The 21,857-nt window shown below is 45.5% G+C and overlaps 1 protein-coding gene across 2 annotated transcripts; it reads left to right on the top strand.

Moving 5' to 3' along the window:
- Positions 1-6,867: 6,867 nt before the first annotated feature.
- LOC102566140 (alpha-1-antitrypsin) lies at positions 6,868-20,762 on the top strand. Of its 2 annotated transcripts, none has more exons than XM_006266265.4 (5): positions 6,868-6,964; positions 12,622-13,302; positions 16,158-16,428; positions 18,919-19,066; positions 20,275-20,762. In XM_006266265.4, exons 2-5 carry the CDS (start codon positions 12,639-12,641, stop codon positions 20,464-20,466), a joined length of 1,275 nt encoding a protein of 424 aa, XP_006266327.1. In that variant the 5' UTR covers positions 6,868-6,964; positions 12,622-12,638; the 3' UTR covers positions 20,467-20,762. The 2 variants fall into 2 exon arrangements, with proteins under 2 accessions (XP_006266327.1, XP_014451932.1); XM_014596446.3 differs by lacking the exon at positions 6,868-6,964 and adding an exon at positions 11,487-11,505.
- Positions 20,763-21,857: the final 1,095 nt, after the last annotated feature.

Below are 21,857 nucleotides of genomic sequence, written 5' to 3'. Positions count from 1 at the left end.
GGGGAGTGTGCTGAAGGAGATAGGGGCACAGATGGTATCCTCCTCTGTCCTACCAGTGAGCAGAAGTGGAAGATGACATGAGAACTGCATCAGAAAGACCAACTGGTGGCATCGGGAATGGTGTCTCGAGGCAGGCTTTGGCTTCCTAGACAACGACCCATACATCACGACAAGAGACATGCTCGGGTGAGATGGGCTTCACCTTTTCCCCAAAGGTAAGTGTGTGTTCTTTTCTACGTTGGCGGATCTCCTCCGGCGGGCTTTAAACTAGGCTTATCGGGGGACGGGGAAGATGAGGGTGGAGGAAGCCTTGAACCAATAAACCAAGAGACACCCACAAGAACAGCCCAGCCTGGACCAACGACAAGCAGAATGAATACCCAGGTAAGCAACTGGGGCCCGGACAGTACTGAGATTAGGAGGCCAGTGCACACATCTTCAGGAGGCCTCAAATGCCTCTACACAAATGCTCGTAGTATGGAGAACAAGCAGGAGGAACTTACTCTCCTGCTAGCTGACACCAAGCTAGACATAATGGGGCTCACAGAAACATGGTGGGACCCAACACATGACTGGGCGGTGAATATCAAGGCCTATAGGTTGTACAGGAGGGACAGGACAGGGAGGAAAGGTGGGGGTGTGACGCTGTACATCAAGGAGGAATACACATCCTCATCAAGTAGCACAAGGTCAGATGAGGGGCACACTGAAGTGTTCTGGGTTAGAATACAAGGGAGTCGAGGGGAAAGGGACTTAATGGTGGGGGTCTTCTACAGACCACCCAACCAAGGGGAAGAGCTAGATCGGGAATTCTTAAGTCAGCTCACAGAGGCAGTTAGGTCAAAAGACGTGGTCATCATGGGTGACCTGAACTTTCCAGACATCTGCAGGAAGAGCAGTCAGCCAGGTCTGACCATTCACGTAGGATCCTAGCTGAAATACAGGACCTCCATCTAACCCAGGAGGTGCATAGCCCCACCAGGGGAGATGCTTTGTTGGACCTGGTGCTGGCCACAAGCAACAACCTCATGCAGGTGCTCGACCACCTGGGTAACAGCGATTATCACCAGCTGGAATTCACCATCCAGCACAAGGTGGCAAAAGCCTGCAGCAAGGAAGCATCCATGGACTTCAGGAGGGCGGACTTCAATGAGGTAAGGAAAATAGTTGGGGAGGTACTGAGATTCCGGGGGGGGGGGGGGGGGGGAGTCAGGTGTCCAAGAAGGGTGGTTGTTCCTTAGGGAGACGATCCTCCAAGCCCAAAGGGAGTTAATCCCAACAAGGATCAAAGGGGGCAAGAGGGCACAAAAGCCCCCATGGCTCACCAAAAGCATAAGGGAACGTCTCCTAGCTAAAAGAGATGCGTACACCCAATGAAAGGGAGGAGCCATCACCAGGGAGGACAATACCTCAGTTGCTTGGGGCTGCAGGGGGACGGTCAGGAAAGCCAAGGCGGAGATGGAACTGGGACTAGCTGCCCAGATCAAGGACAAGATGTTCTTTTTTAAATACATAGGGGCAAAAAGAAGGTGCCAGGTAATGTGGGGCCTCTGCAAGACACACTAGGAAATCTGGTCGTCACACCAGACAACAAGGCTAACCTATTTAACAATTTCTTTGCCTCCATTTTCCTGAGCAGGGACCGGATCAGCCCATCCACTGGGACCCCCTCAGACCTCGGGGGAGGCACACCCAGGCCTAGGGTCAATGAGGATCTAGTCAGGGAACTTCTGGAGGGACTGGACATATTTAAATCAGCAGGTCCTGACTATGTCCACCCCAGAATGCTGCGGGAATTAGCAGAGGTCATTGCAGGACCCCTGGCACAACTTTATGAGCACTCGTGGTGTTCTGGTGTGGTGCCAGATGACTGGAAAAGGGCCAATGTGGTTCCCATTTTCAAAAAAGCGAGGAAGAAGGACCCAGGAAACTATAGGCCAGTTAGTCTTACCTCGATCCTGGGTAAGCTTTTTGAGAGAATTATCCTGGCACATGTCCATGAGGGGTCAGCAGGGAAGGTTATGCTTAGGGGCAACCAACATGGGTTCATTAGAGGCAGGTCCTGTCAGACCAACCTGGTGGCCTTCTCTGACCAGGTCACAAAATCCTTAGACACAGGGGTGTGCGGGCCGGAAACGATCCGAGGCCATTTTTTTCGCGCGGCGGGCTGTGGCCAGCAGCCCGCACACACCAGGTCGGGGAAGGCAGGCGGCACGCTAGAATTAGGCACGGAAGCTTAACAGTTGTTTAAGATTGTTTACTTACACCGAAGATGGTCGCGGTGTAGGCTGGAAAACTTCCAGGAAAACTTCACTTAAGTCCCAGTTTAAGGACTCGGACAGAGCTCTGGATACACTCACACGAAGTTTGCTAGGTTCTGTGGAACTTGCATGCCGGGAACGGTACGTCGAGGGATCATTCGGCGATGGGGAGAGGCGAGAGGCTGATCAGACCCCTATAGCCTTCTTGAAATACGCTGGGTCCAATAGGCTCCGCAGCACTTAGAGATCTTCACAAGACGTGAAGTTTCCTCCTCCTGATGGTCGTGGAGTCCTCCAACTTGGGTGGAAACCACTCAAGCCTCTTATACGGCTAGCAAGCCAATCGCTAGCCGCCACATGGGAATAATTTAGAACTGGCCAATAGTGGGGCTCAAATTTAAATACAAATGGCAGGAACTCTTTGCAGCGTGCATCTCTCTTCTGCAGCTAAGAAATGCACCCTGCAAAGAAAGCTACAAACGGCGGGAAATAATTTAGCAGTGCCGAAGCACACAAACAAAAATCACACCCTTGGGTTGTGACAAGGGGTAGCAGTGGATGTAGTCTTTCTGGACTTTAGGAAGGCCTTCGGCACGGTCTCCCACCGTCTCCTAGTTAAAAAACTAGGGGACTGTGGCGTCGACACCTACACAGTCAAATGGGTCACTAACTGGCTGGAGGGCCACACCCAGAGAGTGGTGGTGGACGGGTCATTTCGACCTGGAGGGATGTGGGCGGTGGGGTCCCCCAGGGCTTGGTCCTCGGACCCGCACTATTCAACATCTTCATCAGCGACTTGGTCGAAGGGGTAAAAAGCACCCTGTTCAAATTTGCTGATGACACTAACATGTGGGGGGATGTGGGCACGCTAGAAGGGAGGAATAGGCTGCAATTGGACCTAGACGGGTTACAGGGGTGGACGGATGAGAACAGGATGGGTTTCAACACTGACAAGTGCAAGGTGCTGCACCTGGGGAGGAAGAACCAGCAGCAGACCTACAGGCTGGGGAACTCCCTTCTCATCAGTGCAGAGGCAGAAAAGGATCTTGGAGTCATTATTGATGCCAAAATGAACATGGGCCAACAGCGTGGGGACATGGTCAGGAAGGCCAACCACACCTTGTCATGTATCCACAGACACATCTCGAGCAGGTCCAAGGACGTGATCCTCCCCCTTTATGCGGCACCGGTCAGGCCACAGCTGGAGTACCGCATCCAGTTCAGGGCACCGCACTTCAGGAGGGATGTGGACAACTTGAAACTGTCCAGAGGAGGGCCACCCGCATGATCAGGGGGCAGCAGGGGACAGCCTACGAGGAGAGGCTAAGGGACCTGAACCTGTTCAGCCTCCACAAGAGAAGGCTGAGGGGGGATCTAGTGGCCTGTTACAAACTAGTCAGAGGGGACCAGCAGGCATTGGGGGAGTCCCTGTTCCCCCGAGCACTACCAGGGGTGACAAGAAATAATGGTCACAAGCTGGCAGAGGGTAGATTCAGACTAGACATCAAGAGGCGCTACTTCACAGTCAGGGTGGCTAGGACCTGGAACCAACTTCCAAGTAAAGTGGTGCTGGCTCCTACCCTGGGGGTCTTTAAGAGGAGATCAGACAATCACCTTGCTGGGGTCGTTTGGCCCCAGTACTCTTTCCTGCCATGGCAGGGGGTCGGAATTGATGATCTGCTCAGGTCCCTTCTGACCCTACCAACTATAAACTATGAAACTATACACGTTTTATATAATTAGAAGACAAGTCATGAAATTATACACCAGAGAGGCTATTAAAAAATGTACTAACTTGACACTGTAAAGAGAAGTCCCACCAAGAAATCCTACAGCCAAAAATAGATGATGAGATGCAGTTAGAATGTTTCCAATATTTTCGGCTTAGCCAGGAAGAAAAATGACTGGATTATTTGAAAAAGGATTTCACAAATGAATGATTACAAGAGTGGCAGGTCAGGCCCTCATTCTGCTGGCTGAAACCTCACAGTGTTATACTTTAGTTGTTAGGGGCTGGAAGGGACCTTACAGATCATTGGGTCCAGCCCCCCTGCACTTGGACAGGAAAGACTGCTGGGATCAGATGACCCCAGCAAGATGGATTTCCTTCTTTTTCAAACTCCCAACCTTGCACCTGATTAGCAAATCTATTTTTGCTGATCTAGTGTCTTTGGTAACATACGGTTGACGTCTAGTGTCTTCTCTTCCAAAATGTAGCAGGGCTCTAAGGCCTTTTCTGCCTCTGCACTGACAAGAAGAGAGCCAGGAAGACTCCTCAGGTGTCGGTTGCTGAGGTAACTAGAGGGAGCTAACGATCCGCGCCTGCCTAGCCAGCTGACAAGAAGGAGCAGGGCCTGGCTCCTGTATAAACCACAGGCAGGAGGACAGGCGGCATTCCCTTCCAGCAGCTAAGGAAGAAGGAGCTTCCTGCCAGAAAAGAGAAGTAGAGCCGGGATGCCAGAGCAGCGTTGGTCACCGCGGTGGGATAGAGAACCCTGGTAGGCCTGAGCGTAGTTTGGCTGGAGGCTCATGTTTGCATTGTAGCCCAGGGGCTTGCGCTTATGTTGTTGTTTGTGTTTGCTATTGATTACACCGGTGGTTTGGGCGAGGCTATTAGGGAATGGAGGAGGCCTCATAGGGGACTCGCAATAGCGTGGGGACCCCAGCGCCAGTGAGGGCGCTGCATACGGGGTACATAGACCCCAGCCCGAGAGGGGCAGTTGAGAAGCCCAGAGAAGGGGGCATTGTTAAGCAGCCCCAGAGCGGGCGTGGTGAGCCCCAGAGAAGGGGGCCGCCTTGTGGTGAGCCCGAGAGACAGGGCGGCATACGGAGAGGGCCCTGAGAGACAGGGTGACATAGACTCGAGAGAAGGGCATGGAAAGAGAAAAAGAAAAGAGAGAGAGAGAGAGACGGGACTGTAGAAAGCCCAAGTGCCATAGAGGGCGTGAAGACAGAGAGAGGGACAGAACAACATCCATTACATCTGCGAGGTTTGGGGCGTGGTATTGGGGTGGTAGGAGCCACGCATAGCCCATACGGCTTGGGTGCATGGGACACCCATGACAGGAGAACCGTGGCCAAGAGGACAGAAGGTAGCCTCCCTATAAAGAAAATTCATACAATCAAAGACATGGCGGGCGAGAATCGGAGGGTGCAAGAAGGCTGCTTGGCACAGTGAAGGAGGCGGCAGGGGAGAGCACGGTGACCCTGACGTCCCTCCTGTTACACAAAAGTACATGGCTTCTTACAAATTTCACGCAGATTTTCATAGACGCAGGTTTGGTTTCTAAATGTGCACATGCTTACTTCGCAGTAACCTCCCTAATCCCGAGTAAATTTGCTACCTGAAAATGAAAGTAGCAAAGTTACTCGGGATTAGTAATGGCACCTTAGCACTCATGTAGATTTGGCTCCCGGTCAGTCATCCACCAGGGGTCAGGAGATAGTTCCCTGCCCCGGGAGCTGCCTGCTGCGGGGGGAGGCTCTGCTACAGGAGCCCAGGAGAGGGCTATGTACCCCTGTCCCAGCATCAGGGAGCTCCAAGCCCCTTCCTCCAAAATCACAATCGAGGAGTGGGGACTGGGAGACCCTCATCTCTCAGCCTGAGCTCTGCAGTCACAGGGCTCAGTTTGAGAGACCCTTATCTCCCATCCTGAAACCCACAACAGCAAAGCTCAGGCTGGGAGACAAGGATCTTCCAGCTCTAGCCCTGCAACTGCTGGGACCTCCAGGCTGGTGTGGGCAGGGGAGCCTGTTCCCCACCCAGCTCTGCAATTGTACAGCTGGGGCTGGGAACAGGCTTGGAGCTTATTCCCAGCCCCCACTCCACGACTGCAATTGCTGAGAGCTCCCTGCATGGGGACAGTTCCCTGCCCAGCCTAGAGCTGACTGGGACCTGCCCCTGACCGGGACAGTTCCCAGCCAGCCATAGGCTGTGCAGGGAAGCACGTGCAGCCTGAAGGTGGCTGGACACTATCCTGTTTCAGGCAGTCCCCAGCCAGCTCCAGGCTGCACGTGCAGACTTCCCCACAAAGCCCAGGGCTGGCTGGGAACTGTCCTGGTCAGGGGCAGGTCCCAGCCCTGTGCCCTGACCAGGTGATCGAGGCATGGGGCTTGGAAGGAGCTGCAGGAGTGGGGTAGGTCCCAGTTCTGTACCCCATCCACCGGTGGGGCAGCTACCAGTGGGGCAGGGAGCTGGGCCCTGCCCCTCACCTGCAGCTCTTTCCAAGCCCCATATCTGCTCCCTAATCCCCACATATGTAGATGCCTGTCCAAAAACCCTTAATCCGGAGTAGTTTACACTGGCGTAAATGCATATGTAGACATGCCCACTCTGTCCCAGGGAAGTAGGTTTGGCAAAGCTGCCATTCCTGAGCTCTGACCTCTTGTCTACAAGACTTGTTTGAATGGAGAAGGTTACATGCTTTTAGAGGTAGGGAACATTATAATCACAGCAACCCCCAAGCTGGGCCCCATGATCGGTGGCTTCAGTCTGCTCTGAGTAGACAGATGATGGTTACATGAACCTACATATCCAGAAACAAATAGCTTCATCAGCATCAGGTTCATGTCCTCAGAGATTATTTTTCTTTGCTCTGTTGTTAAATGTTAAACAGAGGGCAGTGTACTTAATGCTGTTCAGTAGTATAAATAAATGTAAGAAGCAGCACAGATAAAACAAGTGGGAGCCTTCTGAATGCACTGTAAGTACTGTATTAATTACTCCATAAGGACTAAGTTAATTTAGAAATGATACCAAGCTGGCTGGGTAACAGATACATGGGAGGACAAGATTAGGATTCAAAATGTCCATGATTAACAGGAAAAGGGTCTGAAATATGGGCAGAGATTCTGGAGAGTGGGAAGGATGGGTGAGGCAGAATTGTGCCTTGCACTGGAGATGGCAGTGGGGAGGGGGTTATGAGAGGGAGGCAAGCTCCAATGAGTCTTACCTGACCCTGGAGACTTGAAGGCCCTGGCTAATGCTATCTCAATGCAGACTCTCTATGGCTACCATTCTGGCTACCTGTTGAAGTTGGCTCCTGGAATGAAATAAATTGGATGATATTCAGTAAGGGTTATAGCAAAATACTGTTCTTAGGACAGAGCAATTAAATGCAGAAATACAAAATGGGAAGTAATTGCCTAGGCTACAGTACTGCAAAAGAGGACCTCAGGTTTATAGTGGACCATAAACTGAATCCAAGGCAACAAGTCTAATATTGTTACAATATAAGTGAGTAGCACACTGAGATCTATCAAAAGCAGTGTTATATGCAAGTCACAGGAAGTTGTTTTTCCATTCTATTCAGCTCTGGTTTCACTTACAGTGTCTTACAGTACTTACAATACTGTTCAGTTCAGGGCATCATAAATCAAGAAAGATATAGTGAATTGGAAAGAATACATAACAGAGGAAGCAAATGATTAGAAGTCTGGAAAACTTGATGCATGAGAAATGGATGGAGGAATGGAGATGATGTAGTCTGGAGAAGAGGAAACTGAGGCAGGATTTGATGACAGTTTCAAATACAGAAAGGGTTTGTAGAAAGAGGATGCTGATCAACCATTCTCTGAGTCCACAGGGAATAGGACAAGCAGTAAGGACTAAAGTTGCAAAAAGGAGATTTAGGTTGGATATTATAATGACTTTTCTAACTCGGAGCATGGTTAATCATAAGAATATATTACCAAGCCTGGGTCCCAAACACTAGAAGTTTTTATTTGCAGTTTGACAAGCATTTGCCTGCAATGATTTAGACAGGAAGAATCCTGCCTGAAGCACTGGGTTGGAACAGATGATCTCTAAAGTCATTTGTGGCTTTATGATCTTTTAATCCATGTTTCTATGGAGAATGTAGTGTATGTCATTTTTTCAACCTTGTGTAGATGATTTGAATGCCTATAGAGGATCATCTATTCTGTAGACCAAGATCTGTCTGATGCAACCATGTCAGAGAAGAATAGAATGGGTCTTCTAATAAGGAAGCAAGTTGACTTAGCCAAATATTAAATTTCAACCCTTGGAGATAGTTTATTGCAATCCCACAAACTATGGCTGTACTTCAGTGTGGTTTTTTCCTTCCTTTTTTTCCTCTCTCATTGGCTCTAAACATGCTTAGTTTACAAAGGAAGACAATTTCCCTTTGATTTTGTAAACTGCCAGCCTGTAAAGCTAACACAGGTCTGAGAATCAGGCTGAAAGTAGTCTCTTCTGGGGCAGTTTATCACACAAGTCACATCACAGTAGTGGGGAAGGGCTGGGGAGGAACCTGCTAAGTATAAACACTGCATTCTGGTCCTGCAGGGGGTGTAGTGGTGATGTGCTGTCATGGGAAGATCTAGGATTTTGAAAAGGGAAGTGCAGGTGTTGAGGTGCATCATCACATATAAAACCAGACATATTTTTCTCCAATTAAAAATAAACTAGATGCTTTACTAATATGTTAGGGGCCTAGGCCCACATTATACACTTTAAGATTAAAGCAAAAATGAAAATAACTTCATCTGAATGAGTTAAAAATAAATCTGCAGGGCTTTGAAATATGAGCTTCACTACCAGGAGCAGCAAACAGCAGAATTGCAGAACAAAGGATAGTTTGATTGGTGAAAACATCAACACCATTAAAAAGAAGATAGGGTTGTGAACACCTGAGGAATGAAGAGGAGTTTACAACGCATCAGGTAGATTATAATGAGCCATGAAGTCAAGTGACTCCCTCAGCACCACTTCACTAGAAATGCTGCCACTTCTAAGCAGCTGGTTTTCAACACTGGGTGGAGCAGGAACCAAAGTGAGGTGCACCTCCACCCCTCCCAGATCTGCCTGTGTGCTGCCATAGTGGTCCTAGGACCTCCTGTAGGCATAGTGAGTTGATCCAGAAAAGGACTAAGTTACCTAATTACCAATACAGGCATTTAAGTCCAAAATGTTTATCTTCAAAACTACTCCTCAGTTGCCTCCTAATCCTGAGGCAGCTAAAGTTTCTATATTTTGACAATAAAGGTTCCTAAATACCTGGTACTGGGTATCCTATGAACCAGCTAAATCCTGAGATTGCCAAGCTTCTTCACCGCTAAGGGCCAACAGGATTCATATATTAAGCATTCCTCCACCTTTCAGGCACTGATCCAATAGATATTCTCAGAGCTTTCATGGCAGATCTCATCATGCACAAAACACATTTAGAGGAGGAGACGGCAGAGTGATAAGTCCATGAAGGGCTAACATCCCAGGAAACATGCCAGACAGGGCAAGGAAATAAACTATTCTGAAGTCCACTTATAAACAGGAAGCTTTAAGCATAAAGGTGCAGCATGGTGGGGCCCTCTTACACCACCCAGCACTGTGAAATATGCCTCCAAACAGGGCTCTAACATAAAAGATCATAAAAGGTCATAAATACACTTCAAAGCCATTTGACCATGTGTTCATTATTCAGTGCATACCATCAATATGAATTAATCTATCAACATCCAAGAGATAATATGTTAGTTCATTGGATTGCCTCATTTAAAGGATGAAAACAGTAGAAAAAAGCAAAACACACAGAAATGGGCAAACTGACAAAACTTGTTCATTTTGTTTGCTGTTTGTTTGCTCAGGAAGTGCACTGTGATGTAAATAAATTCAATATTGGTAAATGGCCCAAAGAAGTGTGAAGGGACCTCCCTACTGGTAAAGGTAAAGGAGCCAACTTCTGTACTACCTGCCTTATGCAACCAATTCCAGAGCAGTCAGCCTGCAGAAAAGGTGATGACTGGGTGCATGGATGTCCAATCTGACATCAGTGTAAAATGATACAACTCTATTCAGCACAGGTGACATTTCACCTGGTACTGCATCCGCTGTGTATTCCACACTTAAAGAGATACATAGATGCACTGGAAAGAGTCCAGTGTAGACTAAAAAGAACAGGTCTGCAAAACATGATTTTCAAGGAAAGGTTAGAAGAATTGGGATTATTTAGGTATAGAGAAGAAAAAACAGAAGGGGATTTGACAACAATCTTCAAAATGATCAGAAGTCTATGAAACATGACTTGCAAGGAAAGATTAGAGGACCTGGGATTATTTAGTATGGAGAAGAAAAAACAGAGTGGGGTTTGATAAAGATCTTCAAATATAGTAAGCGTGCTTATAACGAGAATGGTGGTAGACTATTCTCTGTGACCACAAAGAACAGGATAAGAAAAAACAATTGTAAATTGCAACAAGGAAATTTAGATTGAATATTAGAATGAAATGTCTAACTATGAAGATGATTAATCACTGGAACAGACTAATCAAGGAAGTTGTGGAGTCTTCATCCCATGAAATTTTCATGAGTAGGTTCAACAAGCATTGGAGGAGATAGTTTAGACAGGGATGATCCTGCCTTGAGAAAGGAGTTCAATTATATGCATCCTGGGGTTCCTTCAGGCCCTACTCTTATGTGATCCTATGATTCTGTAACCAGGCCTCTCTAACTAATACAGTATAACCTCATGAATCCAGCATGCTCGGGACCAAGCACCTGCCGGATATCTGAAAATGACAGATTTTTTTAAATCCGAGTGACGGGCAGTCCCGGAGCAGCCATGTGCAGTGCAGGGTGGTTAATGGCAGTGGCAGCCACTCCATTCAAGCTTTCCCCTTGCTGGGTGTGGGGGAGAGCAACAGCCAGTCCTGGAGCAGCCACTCCAGTGCCAGATTTCTGAGAATGCCAGATTTATTGTATACAGGTTCTACTGTATCAGGACCACATTGAAGATACATCATTAAGCCATAACCAGCTCTTACAACTGCTTCCTTCTTTAATGAAAACATGAGCTCAGGAGTAATAGTGAACTGAAACCAAGATGTTTTTATTGGTACGGAAACTTTGGAAACATCTTAATTGGTGTAGCTGTGTTGCTATATAAAGACAAGATGTAGTTCACACATAGTATTATTAGCTAAATAAGAAAGTAATAAATAGCCAGCTGTAACATGTAGGCATGAGTGAATTTATCCAAAGACAAATAAAATGGCTGCTGACACAGTTGATCACAATATAACTGTTTCTTTATATCTATTTTCAGATGCAGGCAGAAAGCCTTTTCTTATGTTACTCAGTTGGCAAATTCCCATAATATTTTCTGACTTATGTTAGGGGCCTAGAAATCTACCTAACACTTTGTAAAGGGCATTTGCCAGTTTCAGTGTTTCTTGGCTATAAAACGACCCGTGCAGTCGTGGGCAGGCTCCACCAGAAAAAAAAAAGGTAAGGGCCAGATCTCCCCCCCCGCCTGCCTGCCTCTCCCCACCTGCTCCCCCTCCCCCGCCCCCAGGCAGCATGCACCTGCTAGCAGCCCATCTGGGTGATCCTGGGGGGTGCTGCTGCTGTGGAGGGCAGGACCAGGACCCTCCACAGCTCAGGGCCCTCTTGGCCCACTGTCGGCTCATCCCCCTGTCGCAGGAGAGGCAGGCAGGCTCTGGGGGAAAAAAAAAAAAAAGGATCGGGAACCTCACCGCTTTTTTTTTTTCCTGGAGCCTGCCCACATCTCCCATGGCCAGGGGACAAGCTGAGCTGAGCAATCCCTAAGCAGCAAAACCCCCAGTCATTCCTTATGTGGTGGTGGTGCCCCCCGGGACCACTTACGTGAGCTGCTAGTGGGCAAGTACTGCCTGGAGGGCACTGCCACCGCAGAGGGAAGGCAACTTGCCCCCCAGCCACAGGAGAGGCAGGCAAGGTCTGGGAGAAAAAAAAGATCAGGCCCCTTGCTGCTTTTTTCTTAGTGAAGCCTGCCTGCATGAGCTGCCACTGGGTCGCACAGCCTCTGAGCTGCACATGGCTTGGTGCTTCTCTCCGTGATAGTGCCCACCACCCCCTGGGACCGGCTGAGTGTGGTGCAAGAAGGCAGGTGCCACCTGGGGGGGCACCACCACCATGGAGGGAAGGTCTGGGGTTCTACACAGCTCAGGGGCCACTTGGTCCCCCAGCAGCTTGCCCCCAGTTGTGGGAAATGCAGGTAAGGATTTAAAAAAAAAACCTAACCCTGTTCATCATTAGATTTATAATCATTGTGACCTGACGAGTTATTTTTCTCTAACTCCTGAGAGAGAGATGCCTTGAGTCTAATAGTTTAATAAGCTGACTAAGTGTTGACCACCTCCATTCCTTTTCATAAGTTCCCAAATAATTCTCAGAGGCTTAAAGAAAACTGAGGAAAAGGGAGTTCTCTACTGCCTCAAATATAGAGAAGGTGAACAACAGGAACCTCCTGCCACTGAAAAATTATCATAAATCCGATAAATGGCACGTAAAAATGGGAAAGGATGACCAATGTTCATTACACTACTCTCTAGATGCAATGACTACTTTGTTCTCTCTTCACAGAATAGTGCCAAAGGAAGATGAAGCCCACCCTCTATGTATTTATGTTAATTATTGCACTTCATACTGTTGTTCACTGCAATCACCAACCTGACCACCATGATGATGATCAGAAAGACATTGAGACCCAAAAGCCTTCTCCCCCCATTGAAGACCATAAAAGTAAGGCCATGCCCTGTCACAAGATAGCCCCTAGCAATGCTGACTTTGCTTTCAGATTCTATAGGCAAGCTGCATCAGAGGCAGCTGGCAAGAACGTTTTCTTCTCACCTGTGAGCATCTCCACTGCCTTTGCGATGCTGGCCCTTGGGGCTAGATCAACCACACTGGCTCAGATTCTGGAAGGCCTCGCCTTTAACCTGACTGAGCTTGAGGAGAAGGAGATCCATGATGGTTTTCATCATCTCATCTGTATGCTGAACCGTCCTGACAGCAAGATTCAGCTGAGTATGGGAAATGCGGTTTTCATCAATGAGAAACTGAAACTACTCCAGAAGTTTTTGGATGACATCAAAAGCTTGTATGAAGCAGAAAGCTCTTCTAGTAACTTTCAGAATTCCTCAGAAGCTGTGAAAGAGATCAATGATTACATCGAGAGGAAAACCCATGGGAAAATTGTTCAGTTAGTCAAGAGTCTTGATCCAAATACTGTAATGGTTCTTGTCAACTACATTTACTTTAAAGGTAAGGTGTGCTATGCAGATTTACATTCATTATAAAAAACAAAAACAAAAAAAACCCCAAACTTTCTTAATGTGATTGACTTGAATCAAGATACATACAAGATGATGATGATTAGAATGTTATTTTTCAAAGGAATGATGTATTCAACATTATCAACCATATGAAATCCACTGCATTAAAAATGACCAGATCCAGAATTTTTTTCTAGAACAGGTTTCTGAAGTCCTTAGGCTTTCTAACATAAGAATCCACACTATTAAAAGTTCTAAGATTTCCCTCTGAAATTAATAGAAATTACAAGTGGTCAGCACATCTAAAATCTGGCTACCCATAGGTGATATCTAAATATGGATGTGGGGGAATAGCTTTATGTGCCAGTGTTTGAAAAGAAAAATATTTTGCAATATATTTAGGGTAGAATGGAAATAAGCAGAAGAATAAATAATAAAGTTCAGATCCTCAAAGATATTTTAGACTCCTAACTCAATGAAACTTAGATAGCAGAAATGTTTTCGAGCAGCTAAGTCTAAATCTTTCAGCAAACTGTTGTAACCATGGGCACATCTCTGACATCGTAGTAAAAAACTAAGCCTGGTCATTTTTGCTTATATATTGGTATCTCGTATTGCCACATAATAAAAGACAACAGTACACAATCGATTATTTGCAAAACCTTAAGAAAATAGGGACAATTTCTTTAAAATTTTGGAGAATCTGGAACACCTACTGATGAGCAGCACTACAATCATTAGATGTTCTGGCAAGCTATGTGTGTCAGGGGCTATAAGCCAGCTGCAGGTGGTAAGAAGGTGATTATAGGCCTGTCTAGGAAGACTGGGCCAGCTGATGAGGATAACTGGTTGGACTAGGGGAAGTTAAAAGCTCCCTGGGAAGAGACCCAAGGGAGAGAAAAGTCAGTGAGGTAGAGGCTGCAGCACTGAATCAGAGCAGTCTCTCAGGGTCTGGGGAAGGACTGAAGGGTGTGAGTTAGCCCTTTATGATTGCTATCTCTGTTTGTTTGATGATTAATGTTTTGTGTTCTATCCTGTAGGGCAAGTTTTCCCCAGGAAATTAAAGACTGTGTTGTGCAAATGGACAACCTACTATAGTTGCCTATATTAAACAGACAACACAATGCTTCATGTTCCACAAATAGTATTCAGAACATATGAATGAATCATGAAGCATTGATTGGCATGATTTTAAGGCCTGGAAATCAACCTGTTGCAAACAAAATCTATTCAGTGGAGAAGTAATCACATCAAAGCTATGAAAGCTGAATACAAACTGGCATCTCAGGCATCCTGTATGAAGTGTGGAGCAATTCTTCTCCCTATAGCATTGATTGGCATAAATAGAGACCTGGTGGCAATTTACTAGAAATTAGAATCAAGTGTAATCTATTTTATTATAACCCTCTAAACAAGATTAAATAAGACTGTGAATCACAGACATTGCCCTTATTTACAGCCAAATTCATTGCCTAATGCAAGTTAAGAAGCAAATGAAAAATGGCTAACTCAGAAGTTCTGACTACAGCTTTGCTATAAACCAGATGCATGTCCTATAGCGTGTCTCATTACTATATTGTGCATTGGTTTCTAACTCTGGACTGTGATATTCTTTCAGAAAGTATTCTGAAATTTAGTCTGTTGTTCTTTTTAAAGATTTTTCAAGTTCTTAAATCTACAGAATCCCCCCAAAAATCAAGCAATAAAACTATTATAAATAATAATTATAAGAACATAAAAAAGGCAAATAACAATCATTAGGTCAACCTTCTGATGATATTGCTTGTGAAAAAGGAAGCTCAGCCTATTATTCACATCTAGAGGGAATTCTGAGATTTGCAATTGTTATATTCTATTATTTATTTATTTTTACAATTTGGTTTCATTTGAATCTATAATATACTAGAGAGTCTATTTTTTAAGAACTTGTGCCTGTCCCACGCAGTCTCATTGGGAGCTAGATGCTCCTTATTTTTATTCACCTGAAGCCACAGAAAGAAAGCAAATAAAACAGGAGGAAAATCTCAGATGAGATGCCATTGAAAAGGAAAAATCTCTTGACCATTAGAAGCATGATCCATTAATTTTGATGGTGTTTGGATCAAGCCCTAAATACTGGCATGTTCTTCTAAATAAAATTTTTCTTGGTGAAGCAACATTACCAAAAAAGGAGCAATCGGATGTAGAGCTTCCTTTACAAAGAATAGACAAATTGGGCGCCTATACACACGCATCAAGGCTATTCCGACATGCTGTATTTACAGTGCAATGGAGCATACTCAATTAACCAAGTCAGCTGGAGCATAGTAATTACAGAGCTCCAGCAGACTTGAGAGTCATGAGTATCAGCATCCCCAAACTGAAAAATGGTGGCGGGGGTACTTTAACTGAAGCTCGCTCAACGAGCTTTAGTTAAAGTGCCCCCACCACCATTTTTCAGCGCAGGGATGCTGATACATGTGACATTCCAGGTGCTTTAATTACAGTGGCTCTTGGAGCCAATCTAATTAGAGTCCCTGCACCCCACTTTTGGAGCATGTCTTTAGTAATCAAGTGACTTTTATTTTTAAGAAACTAGACTGAAAATCTCAGGATGATTTTTTTTCCCTTTATACAACTGTCACCAAGACTTCAAACAATCCATAAAGCTTTCAGCCCAGAGATGGCTATTATAGTATTGAAAAAAAAATAGCAAACAGGAAAGGAAACAAATCTCATTAGGAAAATAAGCTTTAGTACTTATTAGTTTCCAAGTGTGGCATTATTATACTTGAATCACTCTGGTTTATAATAATACATTTTCCTTCACAAAATAATGCATTACATTCTTTATTTGATCATCAGCCTACTGGGAAAAACCTTTTAATGTTCGACTGACTCGGGAAGATGCCTTTTTTGCGGATGAGAACACAACAATTAAAGTGAATATGATGACCCGAGATAGTTGGTATAAAATTCACAATGATAAGGAGCTGTCTTGTAAAGTGGTACAAATTCCTTACAGTGGAGATGCCGTAGCACTATTTATCCTGCCCGATGAAGGAAAAATGAAGCAGGTAGAAGATGCTCTTGTAAAAGAAACAATTTCTAAATGGGAAGCAGCACTTAAAGGAAGGTAACTGTTAGCTTCTGCTTTGATTTCTTATTGTTTATACAGGAATCCACATTTGGGACAAAATTATTATTAATAATACCATACAAATATTGTAATATAGCCCTCTGTAAAACAGGGATAATCAGGGACAGTTTAGTTTCTCCTTACTGTGATGTAAAAGTGTGCATATATGCAGTTGCCAGAGAACAGATGAGAAATAATCACGATGATAAATTATTGCCATACCCACACCATTTCTGAGAGGGGTCTTCTAATTGATTTTGAGCTCTAATATTGACACTGACAGAATAACTACTTTAAAATGGAGTTCATGGTATTTACCTACTTCATAAAGACAGTAAGATGGAAGTCACTGATACTTGTAAAGCAATGGTCACCAACCAGGGGATCCCGATCTACAGTTAGAGCCTGGAGCCTCTTTTGGTAGATCCTGGGCTGGGGGGACAGCTGGGTGCATGCACACACCCACCATCCACAGCCCCATCAGGTCAATCTGTGGGGGAAGGAAGGGACGGGGGCCAGACTGAGGCCTCAGTGGTGAGTGGCTGACTGTGCGACCCAGCCAGGATCAGGGGAAGGTAAGTGGGGCCCCACCCTAGCCAGGTGGTGGGAGGATTGGGGTTTCCTCCAGGGGTGCAGGGGGCTCCCTCCCCCATCTCTGCTCACTTCAGCAGCGGGGATTCATGTGGGGGTGGCCCTGGCCTAGCCGGATCTGAGAAGATCTGGTCATCCAGGGGCACATGGGGGGACACTCCCGCCACTGGATACAGCCTGGCAGAGGCACTGGGGGCCTGTACCCCGCCACCTGTGTTTGGGGTGGAGTAGGCAGTCCCAGGATCTATGGTGCCCCCACTCACCTGCCCCACCCTGCCCCTCACCCCATGCACCCCTGGACTGTGGAGTCTTCTAGACCCAGCTAGGCTGGGGCTCGATCCCACTTCTGTGCCATAGCTGCACTGAGCCATGTGCCCAGCAGTCAGATGAATGTGACACTGGGTCCCAGCCCAGCCAGGTCTAGAAGTCTCCACAGTCCAGAGGCATGAGGTTGGGGGGGGGGGGGATGGGCCCCTGGGGCCTCCACCAAGCTGCACCTAGCAGTGGAAGCCACTGCAAGAAATAGGTGGGCAAACCCAGGAAAATCAGAGAAACCAAAAAATATATAGTAATTGGAAAAAATAGTTTGAAGGGGAATGTATAATTTGTATAGTGTATCCAGAGGATGACTTAAATTGACAGAATTTGTGTATGAAGATTTTTATGGGAATTTATTTATCAGGCTGGGCCTAGATTTGACTGCCTCATCTTTTCTCATGTTCCTGATGTCAACATGTTTTGCCCACATCCAAGGATCTTTTGTTCTGAACAAGAAGGGCCCAGGGCTTTGAAAAGCCAGAGTTAACATTGAGAGGGTAGTTATCACCAAGCAGACATAGGAAATGCTTAGTGATCATGCACCATTAAAGTCAGGGCAAGCTTTGCCATTGATTTCAATGGTTGCAAGACAAAGTTCATAATGGACTGTAACTAAGGTTGACAGGTATGTTACTAAGCAAAGGAAAATGCAAGCTAAATGTCATGGCATAATACTTTATCTAACAATGAGCAATATTGATCCATTCAAGAGTCTCCCCAAGGACATAGTAGAATTAAAAGTATTTGACCTGGATTGGATTAAGAGGTCAATGGGCATTAACCTGCATTGTCACAGACCAATCCAGGGGAAACAGAAAAGATGGCCGAAGGCATTTTGCCATATCAATTTTCTTTGTTTCATTGCCATGAAGTGTGATAGACTGGAAATAATATACTCCCCATGGAACAGAAACGATGTTCTGGGAGGGAAGAAGGATTTCCTCAACTGCACCTCAGCACAGAGGAGATTGAGTAAATGAATTGGGGGGGAAAAAATCATTTGTTCCATAAATGCTTGGTCTTCAATTCATCATATTGTTCAAAATGGAGAAAATACAGAAGTTACCATCACTTGTTTAGCAAATGTAGAGGCTGAGCAGATAAGCAGGGAATAGGCAGTTATACTTTTCCCTTCATTATCCTGGAGTTGTTCCAAAGAGACTATATTCAGGCCAATGGTAGAAGTGGCCTCACTTTATGTGGCTGGCCAAGGGGAAGGGAGAAGACAACCTCAGCATCAAAAATCCCTGCATCCCAGGCTCAGCACCTCTGGGACTACCAGGTTTCTCATTGCCCTGCTCTGAAGAGAATTTGCACTAAGACATGTTCCTTTCTGTAAAAGGGATCTCTGGTAGGGCCCTCCCAAGTCAGCCTCACATTTCTCAGGAAAGGTCCAGCTGAGAAGGTTTTGTTTAGTGACAGTTGGTTGGGGCTGGATTTGCTGCCCAAAAAAAATCACCTACATTAAGTGATTCCTGAGGAGTCACAAGAGCTTTTTCAGCCACCACGTTCTTGTGGGCATGCTTGGACGTTGTCTGACTGCAATACGTTCCCATCACTTTGTGTTGTATTCAACAGAAGAGTCATTCTGCACGTTCCAAGAGTGTCTGTTTCAGGCACCTATGACCTAAGTGAGATCTTCAAACGCCTGGGCGTGACCAACGTATTCAGTGACCATGGAGATTTGTCTGGAATTACTGGAAAACCTGAGCTGAAGGTTTCCAAAGTAAGTTTGTAATCACAACCGTTGACCAGAGGATTTCTCTGCAAGTAAATAGCAATGGCTTTGGACAGTGTATGAGAATGCTCTATACAACTTGCAGTAGATTCACAGTTTCTCTCATGGTATTTTTTTAATGACCCCCACCAAACGAGACATCGAGAGCAAACTGGTAGTCCTCTTATATCTGGCTACCTAAACCACCCATGAACCCTTGTAATAGCCAAGGACCATTATCCATAAAAGGCACTTTGACCTAATGGCACAGGATGGAAGGAGGTGTAGAAACTTCGACAGATGCTGTACACCAGCTGGAATTCTCCAATCAGATGTGTAACCGACCATTATGACTGCCTTGCTGCACTACAGTTGGCATGCAAAGAGATTTTTTTTTTTTTTTAATATATTCCAGCATTTTAAATGCCCTGATCCTGCCCTCATTGAATTCACTGTCAAGATTCCCAGGTTTATGGATTTAGGCAGGATCAGATATGAGAAAAATAATCTGTCTTGAATGAAGCGATATTTACACCTTCCTGATAGCAATCACTCATTTGGTGGCAATCCTGTAGTAACTTTGTAATGGTTTTACAAATATTCTGAAAAGACTCAAATATAAAGAAAGCTATTTTATGTATTTCTGATGACTAAAATACCAGAATTAAACAGAAATAAACTGTATCAATAATCCCCACATTAAATAAACTTTGACCAAAATTTACTGTGGGTGCCATTTGGACAATACTGCAACTCCAAAAATGTGGGGAAAACCAGCCAATGTTAAAATAAGAACTAGTTACAGTCTGACTAATCTAAGAAGCCCTGTTCCCCCTGACATTGTTTAATTATCATTTTTTTTTTTGCTGTAAACTTATACTTCACAATAACAATTAATTAGAGTTTAGTTTCATATTTTGAAATCATTCTTCCACAATAAGAAATGGTAAATAGGGGAGCACCTGTTCATAAGGTGAGAGCAAGTGTGATCTAGAAGCTTGAGCTTCATTCTTCAAAGTTTTTGTTCCTGTTCCTTCAGTGCTTGCTTAATGCAGCCAGGCTCCTAATGAACATACTAAAAATGCTGTCCGTATTTTCCCCATTTGGTAGATGACTTCTCAGTTCATCTTGTCAAGAGTCCTGGGTTAAAGATACATTTCCATTTACTGCCCCCTGTGCTAAACCTACACCATAACGTTTGCTTCCTTTCCTTGCAGGCTGTTCACAAGGCTCTGCTGAACATCCATGAGAATGGCACTGAGGCTGCAGCAACTACTGTGGTCGAAATAGTTCTTACTTCGCTTCCTCCTACTGTTAAATTCAACAGGCCCTTCTTGTTGTTGATTGTTGATAAACACACACACAGCATCCTTTTCATGGGGAAAATTGTAAATCCTACTGAAAATTAACTGTGTAGCTGGTGTACATGATGGTTAAATCCTCAGGTATTTTACATGCCAGTTGGTGTTCATATCTATATCAAAACTTTAATTAACATTAATTCCCAAATAAATGCACTTGAATTTGATAACTCCTAGCCACAGACATTTTGTTATTCCATAAGCCATTAGAAAGCAATTTGTGCAAAATATTATTGCTAACATTAAACTGTGTATTGGTTTGGAATTACTATTTTTAAGTGTCAGACAAGGTTCTTTGGGTAAATGTGATATCTTTTATTAAACCAACTATATTTTAAGTGTGACACTAACTTGCCCATCCTTGAAAAAACAGGGTAAACAAATATATCAAATAAACAAACTGAAGTTTGTTGTGTCTGAATAAGATGGAAAGCTGTACTTTGGCAAGCTCTGATAATGTAACTGTCTCAGACATCAAGCTACTTAATCAAGGGACTATGAACTCACATTTAATGCTAAGCTTAAAGAGTTAATGGGATCATCAGAGATGTTAACAGTGTAATATTGAGGAGGAGGAGGATATTATATCTATATGTTATCGACAGGGATCCGAGTTTTCCGTTTCCCATGGAAAAACAGGGGAAAAGTGGATTTTCCCTTTTAACTGGGAAAAACATTGATTTTAACAGAGAAACACAGATTTTCCACTTTTGCAAAGAGCTCTCTGCAGGTTGGCACAGTTCCTGCTGGGGTAAGTGGGAGAAGGGCAGTTGGGCACGGGGTGCCATGTGTATGTGATCACGTAAGCATATAAATCATATGGCTGCCAGGCAGCCTGGAGAGCAGCTCCCATAGATAAGTCTAGCAGAGGGGGGAGGAGAACTGGGATTGAGGCCCCCATCAATAAGAAGGGAAGGAGTTGGGAAGGCCTGGGAATGCTGCCCAGCCAAGGCAGTGCGTGGGGCTTGGGGCCCATGGCCAGAATGCACGGCCGCAGTGCCTGGGCAGGAAGTAGGATGGGGCCATGGACAGCTTGTTCAAGGTGGGGGTTGTTTCCCCACTGCTTTGCACACTCTCAGGGAGGTATGGGGGCATGTGCCTCCCAGATTTGTGCACAGGGCAGATGCGGGCTGCCTATTGCAGGCTCGGGCTCCTACCCCTGCTGCCCTCTCCCTGGGTCCTCTGAAGCCCAGCAAGAGGGACCCTGTGTGGCAGGGTACAGCAGGCCTGGGCAGGGAAGCTCCTTGCCACTGTGAGCCCCATGCCACCCTCGCAATGCAAAGTCTGCCCACCCAGCAGCAGTGGGGTGGTGGTGCAGAGTTGTGTTCATCGCTTCTGCAGGGCAGAGGGGGCACCTCACCAGGGAAATGTGGAGCTCCCAGCAGCAGCAAGGAACTTCCCCACAGGGACCCACTCTGCCCTGTTGCACTGGTCCTACC

The sequence above is a fragment of the Alligator mississippiensis genome, chromosome 2 (assembly GCF_030867095.1).
Source record: "Alligator mississippiensis isolate rAllMis1 chromosome 2, rAllMis1, whole genome shotgun sequence".
NCBI lineage: Eukaryota > Metazoa > Chordata > Crocodylia > Alligatoridae > Alligator > Alligator mississippiensis.
This window is presented reverse-complemented; position numbering and strand designations above follow the sequence as displayed.